At 50.5% G+C, this 16,190-nt stretch overlaps 4 protein-coding genes across 5 annotated transcripts; 2 read left to right on the top strand and 2 right to left on the bottom strand.

Moving 5' to 3' along the window:
- Positions 1–427: 427 nt before the first annotated feature.
- J3458_006874 (uncharacterized protein) lies at positions 428–5,441 on the top strand (the record flags this gene model as incomplete). Its single annotated transcript, XM_007814506.2, has 1 exon — positions 428–5,441. One exon carries the CDS (start codon positions 428–430, stop codon positions 4,832–4,834), a length of 4,407 nt encoding a protein of 1,468 aa, XP_007812697.2. The 3' UTR covers positions 4,835–5,441.
- A 203-nt stretch (positions 5,442–5,644) lies between these two features.
- J3458_006873 (uncharacterized protein) lies at positions 5,645–6,161 on the bottom strand (the record flags this gene model as incomplete). Its single annotated transcript, XM_066119087.1, has 2 exons — positions 5,645–5,969; positions 6,076–6,161. The coding sequence occupies 2 exons, from the start codon at positions 6,159–6,161 to the stop codon at positions 5,645–5,647; spliced, it is 411 nt and encodes a 136-aa protein (XP_065975723.1).
- Positions 6,162–6,187: 26 nt separating this feature from the next.
- On the bottom strand, positions 6,188–7,721 carry J3458_006872 (uncharacterized protein). 2 transcript variants are annotated; one of them, XM_007814505.2, is made up of 3 exons: positions 7,119–7,721; positions 6,866–7,043; positions 6,188–6,793 (listed from the first exon to the last, which is right to left on the bottom strand). In XM_007814505.2, exons 1-3 carry the CDS (start codon positions 7,667–7,669, stop codon positions 6,611–6,613), a joined length of 912 nt encoding a protein of 303 aa, XP_007812696.2. In that variant the 5' UTR covers positions 7,670–7,721; the 3' UTR covers positions 6,188–6,610. The 2 variants fall into 2 exon arrangements, with proteins under 2 accessions (XP_007812696.2, XP_065975722.1); XM_066119086.1 differs by having other exon boundaries at positions 6,188–7,043.
- A 4,270-nt stretch (positions 7,722–11,991) lies between these two features.
- Positions 11,992–13,193, top strand: J3458_006871 (uncharacterized protein; the record flags this gene model as incomplete). Its single annotated transcript, XM_066119085.1, has 5 exons — positions 11,992–12,261; positions 12,320–12,388; positions 12,441–12,554; positions 12,628–12,696; positions 12,756–13,193. 5 exons carry the CDS (start codon positions 11,992–11,994, stop codon positions 13,191–13,193), a joined length of 960 nt encoding a protein of 319 aa, XP_065975721.1.
- Between the last annotated feature and the right edge of the window lie 2,997 nt (positions 13,194–16,190).

The following is a 16,190-nucleotide window of genomic DNA, read 5'->3' as shown; positions in this document are numbered from 1 at the left end:
TCTGACTGTATTTCTCCGTCTGGAGCAGTCAATTGGCGCCGCCAATGCATGGCCCGCTGCATGTGCGTATTTGACGAAAGCACCCCGCCAAGCGCCGGCATCCACGACCTAGTCACAGCAAGGCTGAACTATGCCACATAGACTTGACTTGGATTTATACTTATCAATAGTATAAGCTAGACTTGGGAACGTTTGAGCCGTCGTACCGCTATCAGCCTTGATTTTCTTTGGCATTTTTCGGCGTTCAAATTTCACGACGGTGGAAGCAATTGCTGGTGCGACTCCCGGTGGTGAGAGTATATAATTCGACGTCAACCTTCCCAGCCATGTTATTCTGGTCTTCTCTCTCTAGTCCCTTTGCCTCCCCCATCACTGAAGCTATTTTGATGATCATCAAGTCGCTCTTACTGTATGACAATTGTTCAACATGGCCGCCCTTATCATTGCTGCCAAGCCTGATTCAAAGAGCCTGTCTCCTCGCTTTCGCGCTGGTGGCCAGCTTTCAATCGGTGGCATCAACTTCGGACCCAATCCTCGCATGTCAAATACCGATTCGAGTATCCTAATTACGCTGAGTTTAATCTCAGTTGCAACATTTTCTCTTTATGCCTTTCGCAATCGACTCCAGCGCCTCCTTCCTCGATGGCTTCAACCTTTTGCCGCGGAAGAAGGCCCTGGGCCGAATAAACGCAAGGCTTGGACACATTGGACTCTAATTCTTGCTTTCATCTCCATTTCTGGCTTGATCCTGTCGGTTGTACCGATTTGCCTGGCCCCGAATGAGCGCCGAGGCATTCTCGATATTGTTCCCTGGATGTCGGCTCTACTCATCACTGCTTTGGACCGGCCCACTAGCACACCTCGGATTTTGCTCTTGCAGTATCTGCTCATCTTCAGCTCCGGTATGGGAATTTATTCTGCCCAATTCTTGGACCACCATCTTCGGTCCATCGACCCATTCCGCATTGCAGAACTGGCTCTCTCTTTGTTCGGTATCATTTCGATTGGCAGTATGCCGCTTCGAAGCCCAGCTTGGGATGCTGAACATATTGGAAACCCGAAGCTACCCCCATCTCATCATGTCCGAAGCCCGGAAGATAACCTCACACTCTTCACTTTCTGGGCTATGACCTGGGTTTACCCGCTTGCCCGGCTCTGTCGGAAGAAAGAAATCACCGTCGAAGATGTGTGGCAACTACCATATGATTTCCAACATACACGCCTCTATCTAGCCTTCCGCGAGCTCCAGGGAAAGCTCCTCCCCTGCCTGATCGAAGCAAATGGTCTCGATTTATTCATTGCGACTATTCTTGCTATCGTTGAGAAAGTCGCTGAGGTATCCAACATTCGCCTCACCAGCCGGCTTTACAGTGCGCTGGGCGATGGGAACCCAAACGAAGCCAACTTTTGGTGCGTGGTAATGCTATGTGTGGATTTTGCGCGACAGGTCTCCAAAACGACATCCTCCTGGTACTCTCGCAAGGCCTATGAAAGATCTAGGGGCGAGACCTTTATTGCCCTATTTGGCAAACTCCTTACCCGAGCCGTCCCAGGATCAGATGTCACCGAGAAAGGTCCAGAAGAAGACAGCGTCAGCACCCTAACAAGGCCAGATAGTACTTTACGAAGAGGATGGCTTAGCTGCTGCTGTGGACGCAAACACAAAACCAAGTCGACTCCTACACAAGCAACCCCCGCATCGAATGCAAAGGTGGTCAATCTTGTTCGCGGAGATACCTACGAGATTTCTCAGCGCTTCTGGGATTTTCCAAAGCTCATGTCGCAGCCAATCAAGGTTATTGTTACAATTTACTATCTCATCGACATTATGGGTTGGCCGTCCTGTGTTGGTCTTGGACTCATGATCCTTTTCCTGACCAGCAACTCACTCCTCGTTCGCAAAGTCGTCCAACTGGAACGTTCCAGGACCGCGCACTCTGACAAGCGCGCACAAGCTGTGGCTCACTTTGTGGAAGCTAGTAGACCTTTGAAGCTCAATGGGTGGACATCTTCTTGGAGTGCTAGAATCTTCAAGTTTCGAGCCATGGAGATGCTGAAGCGACTGCAGATTGCACGGGTAACTGCAGCGATATCTACCACAAATGTCGCTGGAGGCTCGGCATACCCTTTTGCCAGCATTTGCCTATACACCCTGATTCTCCGACAGGGTCTTCCAAATGACGTTATTTGGCCGTCTTTGCAGCTCTTCAACCAACTGGAGGCGAGTCTCAAAGAAGCGTTCGATCTTGTTACTGCTTATTGGAAGGCAATAATTCCTGTCGAACGTGTCAACAAATACATGGAAGAGCCGGATCGAGACGAAGATTCTCTCGGCACTGCAGACGCTAGTGATATCGAATTTCATGGCGCCTCATTCGCCTGGCCCTCCACCAATCACTTGGTTCTTTCTCAGCTCAATCTCAATTTTGGCAAAGGACTCACAATTATTCGAGGAAAAGTTGGCTCCGGTAAGTCTAGCCTGTTGCTTGCAGCCTTGAACGAAATGGAGTTGCATGGTGGCGATCTTCTTCGACCAGATGAACCGGTTGGTTATGCACAACAGCTTCCATGGCTACAGAATAAGACCATTCGAGAGAACATCGTCTTTCATCATCGTTTCGATGCCGCCCGATACCGACAAGTCCTGCATGCTTGTGCGCTTGGACCTGATCTTGCAGCTTTTCCAGATGGTGATCTTACCAAGTTGGAGGAGGGCGGTGTTGGTTTATCTGGGGGCCAGAAAGCCAGAGTTGCTTTGGCCAGAGCCGTATACAGTCCATGCAGAATTCTTCTTTTGGATGATCCTCTCGCTCCGTTGGATCACGACACTGCGAGCAATATTGTTCGGCGCTTTTTGCAAGGCCCTCTGGCCAAGGAACGCACTATTGTGATGGTGACGCATCGCGATGACCTGGTCCTTCGCATTGCTAACCAGGTCATTGATATGGACAATGGGACCGCTAGGAGGCTATCTCAATCGGAAATCAAAGACGAACTTGAGCATCCCTATCATGCTACGTCTCAAGATACCTTAGTGGAAGAACATGAACCGACTCATGAAACCCACGAAGAGGAGGGGGAAGATTTGCAGGAGGCACCGGAAGAGCCTTCGGAGGCTGGCAGCGTGCCTCTTACAGTCTATTTGAACTATATGAGGGCTGGTGGATTGTATATGTGGGCGTTCCTAGCACTGTTCTACGGAATCTCCAGATACTGCGATGTCTCGGAAGCGTCATTGCTTGAGTCGTGGGGAAATGAAACGGCAAAAGACCGTGTGATATCTACGAGAGGATATTGGAACCTTCCAAATCCCCAACAACATCCGCAAATCTGGCTCGCGGTGTTTGGCGGTCTTGCGCTCGGACAGGCCATATCATACGGTATCGCCCAACTGCTGCTAGCTAAGATCTCTATCGATGCTGCCCAAGGTATTTTCAAAACTGCTATCGGCCGAGTGAGCAAGGCCACCTTCAGATATCATGACACTACACCCACCGGACAGCTCAAAAACCGGCTCGTTTCTGATATGGGTATGGTTGATGGTGGCATTCTGGCACCACTGGAAGGCTTCGTCTATAATTTCATTGCTCTTGTTTTGAGCATCGTCGGTATTGCAACACACCAGCCAATGCTTCTCATTATTCTTAGCGCCGTGGCTGTCCTATTCGTTTACTTTTTCAGGATCTACGTTCCAGTTTCACGCAGCTTGCGACGCATGGAAATGCGATATCTCACTCCCATCATTGCCAATATTGGCGTTATGCAGGACGGCCTTGTCACTATTAGAGCGCTTCGGGTAGAAAGTCGTTTTCAGGACCGGCACTTGGATGCAGTGGATGACTTCCAGAAGCAGGATCACTTTTTCTGGAGCATGGCTTTCTGGCTCGACTTTCGGCTCAGTATATCGTCTGCCTGCACTCGAGCTGCTCTGATTATTTTCATGATTTGGCGTGGCACTCCAGCAAGCGCTATTGGGTTTGTGTTGACGCAGACGTCAATTTCTATGGCATCTATTCAACAGCTTTGCGAGAAATTTGCCCAGCTTCAACTCGACGCAGTATCGCTGGAGCGTGTTGGCATGCTTGACAAGATCCCAGAGGAGCCAAATGGCGACGAGGAGCCACCTGAAGACTGGCCCAGGCCATGTGACGACGTCAAATTTGAGTCCATGTCCTTCAAATACGCCGAAGGACTACCCAATGTCCTTAAAGGGGTCACTTTTGAGATACCTGGAGGATCTACGTGCGCGGTACTAGGTAGAACTGGGTCAGGAAAGTCCACCATAGCCAATGCACTACTGGCGACAGAGACGGCGTCGGAAGGCACTGTGAAAATTGGCGGCATGGACCTTGCCAAGGTCAACCGCACTGCTCTAAGAAACCGTGTCACCTTCATTCAGCAAGACCCTACACTGTTCCCGGGAACTCTGCGTGATAACATCGACCCAGAGGGCAAATTTTCCGACGAGGAGTGCGAAAATGCGATTCAAAGTGTGCTTGGGAAGGAATGGGGGTTAACATCGCAAATCGACGCTGGTGGGAAAAATCTTAGTCAAGGACAGCGGCAGTTGGTTGGCATCGCACGCGCGGTTTTGCGCAAGAGTGGACTAGTTATCCTAGACGAAGCGACAGCATCAATCGATCGCGGGACTGCGGCCACGGTCCAAAAAGTGCTACGAGAGGAGCTGTCCAAGAGTACTGTTATCACCATTGCTCACAGACTCGAGGCTGTCGAGGACGCAAATTGGTGTCTCCGCCTTGAAAAGGGTCAAGTTTTGGACTGTGGCCCGGCAAAGGACCTCGGCGCAAAGAAGGCAAAAGAGGAGGAATCGTGATGATAGAGGTATATCAAACAGCAAGGCTGCTATATGCTACCAAATATGTTGCACTTGTTAAGCGGTGATGGACACCTGGTAGCTAGCGACAGCCATCCTTGAAGATGGGCGGCTTTTGGCCGAGGATTGTATGGCCATGGGTACAGCGAAAGGGAACAGCAATGATGGAGACATGACATGTGGCTTACAATGATTTGGATAAAAGGGTTGGTGTCTGGATACCCAAATAGTGCCCATCTCACAAGTATTTCATGAATTGAACATCAAAATACTGAAGCTGTCCCTCGTGCCTCACAACAAGTGGCCTGAGTTTTCTCCGTCGCCCAGAAGCCGTGCCAGTTGTAGAAGACGTTGTCCGGATCATATTTCTTCTTCAACACTCGCAATCTGGCCAGGTTCTCTCCAAAGGCCATGTTCGGGTCAATCTCACTTCCTGCCGGCTATTAGCTTTTATCCCAGCAAGGGCCAACCCAGACGTTGAAACTTGCCGTCATAATTGGTATACTGCCCACCACTACATTGGTATCCATTCTCGCGCAATTTCCCCAACAGCTTCCTCTGAGAGCGTCTAATCTCCCCGTCCAACTGTTCATCCTGCCACATGAAGACTGTGGCGAAATGGTAAAAGTCGCCTCTCGAGGGGTACGCCGTTGCACTCCTCGGAACAGAAACAATCTTTTGCCGAGGCAGACATTCAAACATGCACATGGATCCCTATCCAATGCCGTTGCCGTCGACAAAGGCGACAAAGTCATCAGCTATGCCCTGTACAAACCCTGCATCCAGGGGCATAACAAAGTTTGCGCCGCCCTAAAGTCGACGCACGCGGTCCTCGGACCTGGGCACCAAGTCGTTTGCCTTGTGGTACGGCATTTCCCTCGCCATGACCTCGACGGGCCCCAGGTGCAAGAGCGGCTTGTCAAACTCCTCGCCGTCCCTTTGCGTCCCGCTCCGGAAGAGCATGCACAGGACGACGGGGCCCGCGGCGCCGGGTGCCGAGCCGCATATGCCCGACCAAAAGGCCTCGTTGCCGGTGCTGTTCTCGTGGAACAAGTCGGTGAGCCCGACGACAGCGGCGAGCCTGTCCAGCGTGAAGACCACGGGGCCGACGTAGACACAGCCCTCCGGGTATGCCCTGAGCGTAAACCTGGTGACGACCCAATGCCGCCCTGGCGTGTTATATATAGACACGGATAGAGTAACTGGGGGGACGAAACTTATATCAAAGTTCTGCCCGGCACCGCGCAACGCCCAGAACAGGTCGTCGTTCACCCGCTCCGAGGCCGTCGCGACGGCAACCGGGATGTTGTTGGTATGAAGTTGTCATGGCAGGGGCGGGCTCACTTACACTGGGTGCGTTGAGGAGCTGGGTCCGTTGGCCTCGGTGATGGTACGCGGAGTGTCTGGCGTCTTGGAATACTTGCTACTTCTCTACGGCGAGGTACTTGATCATGTTCGCTTCCTCTGCCCTGGATTATCAGCCTTCAGATCAAGTCAGGGTCGAAATAGCTTGCGATGCAGATGATGATACGCATAGAAGCTGAATTTTGATGTATTCGTTTTTGAACCCTGACGTGGCTACGCGAAGCCTTGCATGCACGTACGACCCCCCCTCATACATGGATGTGTTTTGCAACGGCCTGGATTTGATCATGATGATACGCTAGTTCAGGTGAAGCCCCTGGAATGAAGTTTCTAAGCAGCCTCATACTGCATCAATCGACATGAATCCCGCAGTTCAGAAACACATCTCAAGACAAGGCAGGTCGAGGCCCGTCACTGCAGGTTGCGGAACCGCAGAGCCATAATGGCCGGAATCTGCGTATAATTCGCAGACGACTCGGGCCGTTCCCTGACTGCGTCCGTCTCGTCAAAGTACAGCTCCTCCATGTTATCCATGACCAAGCCCGTCTTGAAAAAGGTCCCCAACAAGACGTCAAGCGGGCGATGAAAGTAGAGCTACGCATTTCCTCATGAGCCGCAATCCTCACCGCCGCATTCTCACACCGCGGGGACCCCCAGGCTGCTTACCTGGAACGCAGGCTGGCCGTTGACTGCGACACCTCGCCAGGGAGCCTTTTCGCGATACTCGCGGATGATTTTCCCGCGGGCGTTGTAGTATTCGCCAGTGGCCTCGTTCGTGACGACTTCGACGAAGCGCGTTGCCCCCGAGGTGAAGAATACGGGGTGCAGCAGGGTCGCGAAGAAGCTGCATTCAAGAGCTGTTAGCACAGCGTACACCTCGGGACTGTCCGCCAAAGACGTATTGCGGGATCAAACGCACATGCCGCCCCCTTTCAAGAGCTTGGGCAGTGCATCCGCGAGCGGCTCGAGGTCGGAAATGTCCATGAGTGCCATGTTACACGTCACAATGTCGAACCCCCCATTCTTCCAAGCAAGCACATGATTAGCAGGCACCGACTTGCCAGTAGATAATGCAGTCGTTGGGGTGTTTTTCTCTCTCACCGCCGGCTCCGATTTGTAAAGGTCCTCAAATGCTTCGGCAAGAGTCACGTCGAGAAGGCGATACGAGATGCGTTCCGCCTCCTCGGGCGAGCTTCTCTGGGCGGCGCGTTTTATCATGTCTTCGCTCCCGTCAGATGCAATGACGGAGGCTCCCTTGCCTGCCAGCCAGCGCGCAACGAGGCCGTTGCCCGTGGCGAGGTCGAGGGCCCTGCAGCCTGGCCGCACGGGAACCAGCCTCTCTAGACTGGGCTTCTGAAGCTGCTGCCAGTACTTGTTCCCGTGAAGGCCCATTGTGGTGTCCCACCACTCGGCGTTCTCGATCCAGGAACTGTGGATGCCTCGTTGTTTGTCGGCGTTGGATGCCATCATGTGTTGGGAGCTGCCGGACTACCAGGGTCTTTGCCTACGCAATCGAGTCGCGGGAAATAAGGACACAATTTCCGGGTCGAGTTTCGTGTGCCCAATGTAGTTTAAGTATGCGCGCGCGGGTTCTATTCGTGTTGGGCCCTTTTTGGTAGGGATCGTAGCAATTGGTCATCTTGATTGGCTGGCTGAGGTGTTGGCAACGGCTCCGGACCTCCGGTGACTCACTCGGCACGGAATGCCTGAGACACCTTCCCGAGAAACTTGGAACCAACTACCAAGTTAATAGTGTTGGCAAAGGTATACGTTCTCTAAGCAGGCGAACCAACGTATCCTGTCGTGTCAAGGTCCAAGAAGCATTTCTAGCAAACGCGCGCCTCAGATTTGCATCTATACACTGCAAATACCAGGACATGCTTGTGCACCGCTCAAACGATCGACGTGTCGACCACTGGGTTGAGTATCGGGGTTCCAGCTGTTGACAACTTGAGATGTTCACATGAGGCTCAACAAGATTGAACAAGCTAGAATCCGTGTTTTTTCGTTCTTGAATAACAAAAAAGTAACATACACCGACAAGAAGTTTCCATCAACGTTTGCCGCACGCCAGAGCTGTAGGATCAACAAACAAGCATTTACTGTTCTGTCTGCAAACCAACCAGCGCACACGGCGCATCACTTCCTTACACCCTCGTGTCTTCCGTCCAGCATATAGAACTTTTCCTCACTGATATTCCACCGTCTCTTGACAGCGTCAAAAGCGTCAGGACGGCGAGGGTCGAAACGCACCGCAAAGGGCTTTCGTCCCATGCATATGGACCGGCGTCGATTGCGTCAACGCGCTCTGGGAAGCACGGTGCCTTTTGGAATAGCGTAGCCCTTGTATTGGACGTTGGCCAAGGATAAACGACTTTGGCTTGGAAATTTGTCTCAAAAGCTGCGTGCTGTGAATGGCGCTGCGTACATCCCCGTGCTCCCATGTGTCTACTCGGGAAGTGCAGCAACTAGTTATGTGAATGCTGAAGAAGTACTGGCGTACGTGTTAGTATAATTGCTGTCCATTCGCGTTTTTGAAGGCAAAGGCATATAGAAGCTGCTTAGTCCCAAACTCCTGCGAGGGGATGAGCTTGACTGTCAGTGTTGCAGATGATATCGTGTGGATAATGGCTCTTCATGCGCATCACTTTTCCCTCGGGGAAGTTGTCTTCATCCGCATACGACCAGCGGCAACATTGTTCGCGAGGGGAATGAGAGACCAGGACGACGCTGATTGCTTCTCGCACATGTCCCTCATCGCCTCGGCGCTATTGATACCTACCTACCTAGGTAGTTATACCAGCCTACCCTGATCCTGTACACTTCGCCGTACTCGATGGCCCATTGACCAAGGATCTTGAACGAGTCATGGGGTAAACCAGGCCCGATACCAACTATGGGCCAGCCTCACGGACCGGCCACCTTGTCTAAGCGCCGATCTCTTGGTATCATGCCCAAGGAACTACGGCTGCCACGCCAACAAGAAGTGGAATGGTCAGTCTGCATACTATCGCGAGAGCGGGAGTCGTATCCATGACGAGACGCTGCTTCAGCCGTCTTTTTGCCTTGATCTGTAATTCAATTAGACGTCCACTCCTGAAAGAATAGTCGCCGAGTTTAGACATGAGGAGTCGTTTATTATGTCAAGGGATCCAAGCCGAGTCACTCCAGGCTAGGCCCCGTCAGCTTTGCATGGGGATACTCAGCCGTACACCAGCAAATAAGAAATCGATTGATTGCTAGTATTGGGTTCCCGAAATAAGCTGACCCGTTGTTTGAACCTTCAAGACTTTTGCCCGTGGCACCGAGTGATGCGGAATAAGACCCCGGGGAATGTATCACAGCCAATCGAGATGAACGTTTGGTGTCTGGAAGTATGCTCACTTTCGCGGCGATTGACAAGCTGGGATTCGCGAAGAAAATGCCCTAGCTAAATCGAGACCCTGATTGTCAAATATCCGTCTTACTGTCGGCGAAACTCGGCATACCCATGTCGAGCATCTCCCGAGAAGTGTGCCGAAATCAGCGCCGAAGGCTCAGACAAGCTCCGGCCTCGGTAAAACTAGCCTTTCAACTGCCGTTGGGGAAATCATTTCGTTTCTTCAGCCAAAATTGGACCTTCTTGGCCGCCTTGCTCATCTTCAAGGTCGGCTCAGTGCTTGCAACTGCAGTCTTCCACACTGCTCATTGTTTGTGTATGTATTCCTAGTCAAGAATTGTAAAGCCTACGATTTATGAATGAACTTGATATTGTACCGTTGTGGGTATTGGCTGCGCCGAATCCCGAGCGGTGGCCTCATCATTGTTGCCAACACCTCTCCGATGGAAAAATGGGCCACGCACCAAAACCTTTGCAGTGGGATATTTGCCATCACCGCGGTTATTGCGCTTGGTTGAGGGAGCGTTTACCGATGGTATCAGGCGTTGGTGATTTTGTACTAACCTTCCACTTGGCGCTATCTCGGCTGTTTTCATTGTCCTCACGCCTCACTTGCGAGGCCCAACCCTATCGAGGAGCAAGGTCTTTTGAACCTGATTTGGGACCTGGACCCCATTGGGTTTGTTTTGTTCTTACCTACTATCATTTATCTCCTGTTCACACTCTAAGTACGTGCCGTGCCGTTCTGTCAACCTAAATCGAGCCGTCAACTTATTCCTTGCGGGGAGGTGCGACATTTGCGTGGGACAGCCCCCAGATAATTGTGCTATTTGTTATTTTCGGCCCAACTCTGTTTGGTTTCATGGCCAGTCAAGTTTGGCTTGAAGAGTCCGGAAACAGTATGCACTTCCTCTCATATCAAAGCTTTAGATCAAGTCCGTATACCTGACCACCCCCTTTCCGAGAAGTTCCACCCTGCATTGCCAAAAAGACATACCGTCTTTGCTGCCGACGACCCTTGTTGCTGTCGAGACCTGGAAGGTGCTCAGCCAGGCGCAAGACTTCCTGCCGTCCCGAAGCGGCACACATGTGCGCCTTACAATCAGGTAATGACTGAGTGACTCTTGTTTACTAGTCTGAATTGAAATTAAGCTGAACTAAATACCCACCGTCCAGTAAATGGCCATCTCCACTACATAAAAGCAAAGTTTATTACAAACGGACTGCCGTGCAGAAGCACATATTTTATCACGTGAAGGCAACAGCCAAGTGTCTTTCTCCTAGTTTTTATATGACATTCTAATATACACGTCTCCGAAGGACTTTAGCCATTCGTGACTCTTAAAGCTGACGGACAGTTTGAGGATGGGACAAAGGTGATGTCACTTGGTTACACGAGAGCTGCGATCACGAGACCTACGGCATGAAGCCCTCATCGCTTCTTGTATTCACAAAACTCTTTAATCAATTAAGCTTCAAAAAAACCAAGGTCCTTTAATAATAAAGCCTGTTATTAGATGAATTGAGCTATTGACTTTAAGCCCTCACCGAACCCTTGCCACAGCTGACCCGGCTGAGAGACTGTGGAGCGCATCTATTTATTTGAAGCACTGGGGACTCGAGACACGTCACAGCCGCTGCTTGGCACAATGCGCTTACGTCGCTTAACTAAAGTGAATCAAGGGCTTCCCAGGCCTTGAGATTGTTGTGTGTGCAGGTACTCGAGTAATAAGGGGGCTCTGACTTGAATGAATATGAGCTGGCACTGAAGAAAAGGCGGCAACTATCGTACAAGCATTACTGATATTTCTCTATAAACTGTTCATATTATTACAATACGATCTGGTGCGTCCCTTTACGTGTTTACATTTACAGGGCATAGTAATGAACCTTGTAATAGTGAACCTGTCTTGAGAGATTTTACACATGTACCAATTTGAATCGGAAATGCACGGACTTGCTGACCCCCACTCGCTCTCGGGAATAACTAGTCACCTCCTATTAGCTCCAGACCCGCTTGCCATGTCGGGGTCCCAATCGTACACATAGGGGGATGAGGACGCGAGTAATGCATGGCCTTGGTTAATACTCCATGGCCCAGCAACCTTGCCTCGACAACCTGACGACACAATGAGTTTGACAGGACCTGACAAGTATGTATGGAGTAAATTGATAATGCGTGCCCGGACTTGCCGGTCTCATATATAGACATTGGCATTACGGCGTGACTCGTACTACAACAGGCCTATGCATTACCCTGCAGCGCCCGTTGATTGAAGAACGCGACGTTGCCCGTGGAAGGAATTTCCTCAAGTTCTTGTATCTGTATACCACCTTGCTCAACTCTTCCAGATCTATTATTCGCCCTTTACATTTGCTCATACGCCAGTTGTTGCCGTTGAAAATCCTCGAGATGAAGTCTCCCAGTATTTTGCTTGTTGCTTGTGCGGGCTTGGCTCTGGCCAGAGATCCCCCAAGTGATGATGAAATGAACCGCCAAGCAGCGGAAATCTGTGCGAGGATGGAGAATATTGACGTGGACAAGTGCAAGCGCGACGCCAAAAAATGCGTTACAAGTGCCCTGGACAGAAAGGTCGCGTCTGAAATTGAAAGGGGAGACGAAGTATTCTGGAGCCACATCCGGCAATGCACTGTGTTTTCCAATTTGAATGCCGACGGAGACGTAAGTAGAGATTTCATGGCCAGCCCGGTGCGATAACTAACGCCAAGAATCATGCTAGACGCCCAAAAACTTTGTTGCCGCCTTTGGTGACGATGGCCTCCGATTCGTCTGCGACCCGCCAGCCAATGTAGGTCGTTCTTTTCCGAAAACAAGATGATCTTCTCGCTAATATCGATTAGGGGAGTGACCTGGATTGCGTCTTCATCTCTAAAGACAGAGTCGCGAGAGATTGCGTAAATCAGGACTGCCGCATTCCGCGTGAGCTGCCTGATGTTTGCGCCAAATCCGGCGGGGTACGTTTTTAAAAACACCATCATGAGTCACCATGACAAGAATATACAAAGCTAACATGGCGACCAACTCTAGTGCGAGACGTGCGAGCATGGTGCCAGTTTCAGGAGTGAAGGCAGTTTGGAGGACAAGTTCCCTGGGGCCGTAAGTGATCAGCATTTGAAGCCTTGTCCCACGCCATTTGCTAAACCGATGCCTTTCAGGACCCCTTCTCGTGCATTCTTCGCCAGAACAAAGATGGTACGACCCAGCCTGCGCCGACGATCCAGTCCACGTCAACGATCCAGTCCACGCCAACGGCCCAGCCTGCGCCACCAAACAAGAATCAGTGCAACGACGTACGCATGCAGACATTTACAGAGTGCCGACAGAGAAAGCCAGATAACTTTGATGCGTGCGTCAAAGAAGGCCAAGATGCGTTCGTGAAATGCGAGGGGTCGCCTGTAGGCCAGAATAGACAGAATACCTTGACGACATCGACCCGGCCTGCGCCAACCCAGCCTGCGCCACCAAACCAGAATCAGTGCAACGACATACGCATGCAGACGTTTACAGAGTGCCGACAGAGAAAGCCAGATGACTTTGATGCGTGCGTCAAAGAAGGGCAAGATGCGTTCGTGAAATGCGAGGGGTCAAAGTGATGCCGCACATAAGAGAACCCAAAATGTCGAGGGTGACCTGAGTTCCCTTGGTCAAACTCGACGAGCGGTGAAAATGTCATTGTTTTGGTCTGCACTGTCAGCAATAGTATAGACATCAATCGATAGGTGGCAGCGCTTTTAGTCAATTGCTCTATGCGCGTCTTCATCACATGAAAATGTAGAAACTTATTCTAGCTCAAAGCCTATTTTGGCGCTCGTGCCACGTTCAAATCAAGCAGCTGGTGTGACGGTAAAAGGGCATCGAGATCGAGTGAGACTTGGATGTTGTAATGGGCACGGGGCTTATACAGCCAGAAGCATGCTTCGAAGCCAACAAGTGACTAGTTACATTGCAGACAAGAGCAACTAGAGCCTCTCGAGGCTGATGAGGCAATGTTACACGGAAATGGCTGGTTACACAAGGGCTACGGTCACGAGACCTAGGGCAAAGTCCCTCACCGACTTCTTGTATTTATAGACACCTTTGGTCCCTCAAGGCCTTGAGGAAAACCAAGGATCTTTGATACCAAAGACTGTTATTAGATGAATTGAGCTATTAGCTCCAAGCCCTCCTTGAGCCCTTGTCACAGGCAAGTTGTGTGACCTTGACTGGTAAAGTAGCGACCGGGAATTCAGATGTTCATTGGGAAACCCTACTTTTCAAAGAGTAAGGCATAGTCATTTCGACTCCCCGACGTCTTCCAGCTGTACCTATTGAACTAGCTTGGGACCGTCCACACTGTAACCAAGTGGCCAGAGTTAAAATCACAACTTGATATTGTTGTAATGATCATGTTGAAAGCTATCTAGAACCTATCTAGGGAGAAAGGAAATATACAGTGCCGTAAAGTTTGTCAGTTTGTCTTTTAAGGGTAACCGAGTGAATCACAGCACGGTTCCCTATGTTTTTCGGTTGTTCCTACTTCCATCACTTACACATGCAGCGGGCCCATCTCATCCTCCGTGCAGGCTATGGACTGCTTTCTCCAAGCATCCTCGTCAAGCTGTGCTCAGTACGCGGTCTCAGACCGCTGTAGTATTTCCCCCCCAGCCCCCAGCCCACAGGCTTCGGTCAATTATAACCACATTTGCAGTATCAAGGACGCTGGCGTCCACACGGTTACACAAGGGCTACAATCACGGGACGTAGGGCACAACACTCACCGATTCCTTGTATTTATAGAGCCCTTTAATCCATCCAGGCCTTGAGAAAACCGAGGACCTTTAATACCAAGGACTGTTATTAGCTGAATTGAGCTATTGCTCCAAGTCCTCACTGAGCCCTTGTCACACTCATTGCTCCGTAAGGGCTGAGGACATCTGGGGTGAAAATATAGGCAAGGCCTCCCAGAAACAGAGTGAATTTGGGCTGTGTGATTGGCGTTGGGATAGTGCAATTCTTTTTGAAAATTTTTCAAATAAACTTTATTCTCTGATTAATTACATGGTTGCGATACGAGGGAAGCCATGTTCGGGAGGGTTTGGTACACCATGCAGAGTTTTTTGGAATTAGCCCATCAACATTCTCCTCCGTCTTACTCCGTACACAACTGTTGGTAATAAAATAGCAATTTACATGGCGGAAAAGGCGGTTATTGGGGAGGCTTTTGGAGGTCTCAATTGAACGAAGTTAATGATATGGATGGTTGACGAGGATCTCTGTTGAAAACCCTGAAAATTGACCCTTCCTATACCCTGTGGGAGCCCCCGAAGACCCCTGCCGAGACCCTCCATCCGAGCCCCGAGCCCTAGTCTGAGCCCTAGAAAAAGCAACTATAATGACCAAAAGCCTCCAAATATCTCCTTTTTAACCCAACAACAACATGTAGTGATGAAGAATACAACTTTTCCTCATATTTTTTTGTGTAGATTAGCAAGCGCCACAAGGACAAGGACTTTAAATATCAATACTCCACTAATTGACCATTTTCGACTCTTGCCAAGTTGCCAAGTTGTTCCACAGTGGCCTAGTCCAGGCGGCTGAGTTCGGTGCAGTTTGTGGACATATTCGATCCCCACGCGGCGTTGAGTGTTATGACCCCCACGCAAGTTGGATAGAAGCCACCTGCGGCCCGTTCCGAGATGCCCCACTTGCCGTTTGTGACTATTCACATCGTAGCACCAGACAATCGAGGTGCCGATAGACATTGTCCTCCCTGACTGTCTCGGGGAGACGCGGAGCTCTGAGGCCAATCCGCATATCCATGAGAGTTTATCAGCCGAGTTTAACAAAGCGTGCTGCGGCAAAAAGTCCTGTTTTGGAGGAAATTATTTGCCCCCAAAACACTCAGGATACACTCTACACAAGAAATGTCAGAGATGGTTGTTCTTTCGCCTCCATAGCGACGCCTCTGGAAAAACTTCATTATGCAGCGGGCGCACTCATCGTGCTATGTGAATAGCCTTAATAAGGGCAAGGTTGAAAGAAGAGAACACTGTACTTGAATGACCTGTGTGAAATCACATCCACGGCCGGCTGGGGCCGAGTGGCAGAGTATAAGCCGAACCAGGCCTCCGTTATCCTCTTAAATTGTATGGTCCCCCGCCTAGTCTTGACCAAGCTAACTGTAAACTAGGCGTTTAGGTGATGGCTGAATACCGGATTAGAAAGTGTTATGTGAAGGCATGGCCTCCCCGAAGTCGCGCTACTAGACTTGCGGCATTATTCCAGTTAGAAAGAGAAACAGGCAGCTAAGGTTCTGCACCTTCGCCATCGCCCTAAGCTTACGACGGTACTAATCAGCTGCCGTAGATAGGAGATAGCACACGTGAATAACAATTAGATCCAGGCGCTCGTGCATTCTCAAGTCAGCTGCCCAGCGAAGAAAGTCCTTAGTACCAGTAGTTCTGCCGCTATAATTACACCTTTAGCTATAAGATGCTTCTGCGTCCCGAAATGTTGGCACTCAGGCGCGAGAATTCTCGGTCGTTTTCTAGCTACTGCTGCTCGTGTCCACTGGCCATCTCTGCCGTCCTCGTTATTTCCTGTCTTGGTAC

Source organism: Metarhizium acridum, assembly GCF_019434415.1.
Source record: "Metarhizium acridum strain ARSEF 324 chromosome Unknown scaffold_72, whole genome shotgun sequence".
NCBI lineage: Eukaryota > Fungi > Ascomycota > Sordariomycetes > Hypocreales > Clavicipitaceae > Metarhizium > Metarhizium acridum.
The sequence above is the reverse complement of the archived record's forward strand: the minus strand, read 5'-3'. Positions and strand labels throughout refer to the sequence as shown.

What these genes read in the sequence shown, in the direction of transcription:
- J3458_006872 (XM_007814505.2), bottom strand. Translation starts at nt 7,669, where the DNA reads ATGATGGCATCCAACGCCGACAAACAACGAGGCATCCACAGTTCCTGG. An exon ending in CTCTTGAAAGGGGGCGGCAT is followed by an intron (nt 7,044 to 7,118) that starts GTGCGTTTGATC and finishes TCTTGAATGCAG; the next exon opens with CTTCTTCGCGACCCTGCTGC. An exon ending in ACGGCCAGCCTGCGTTCCAG is followed by an intron (nt 6,794 to 6,865) that starts GTAAGCAGCCTG and finishes GGAAATGCGTAG; the next exon opens with CTCTACTTTCATCGCCCGCT.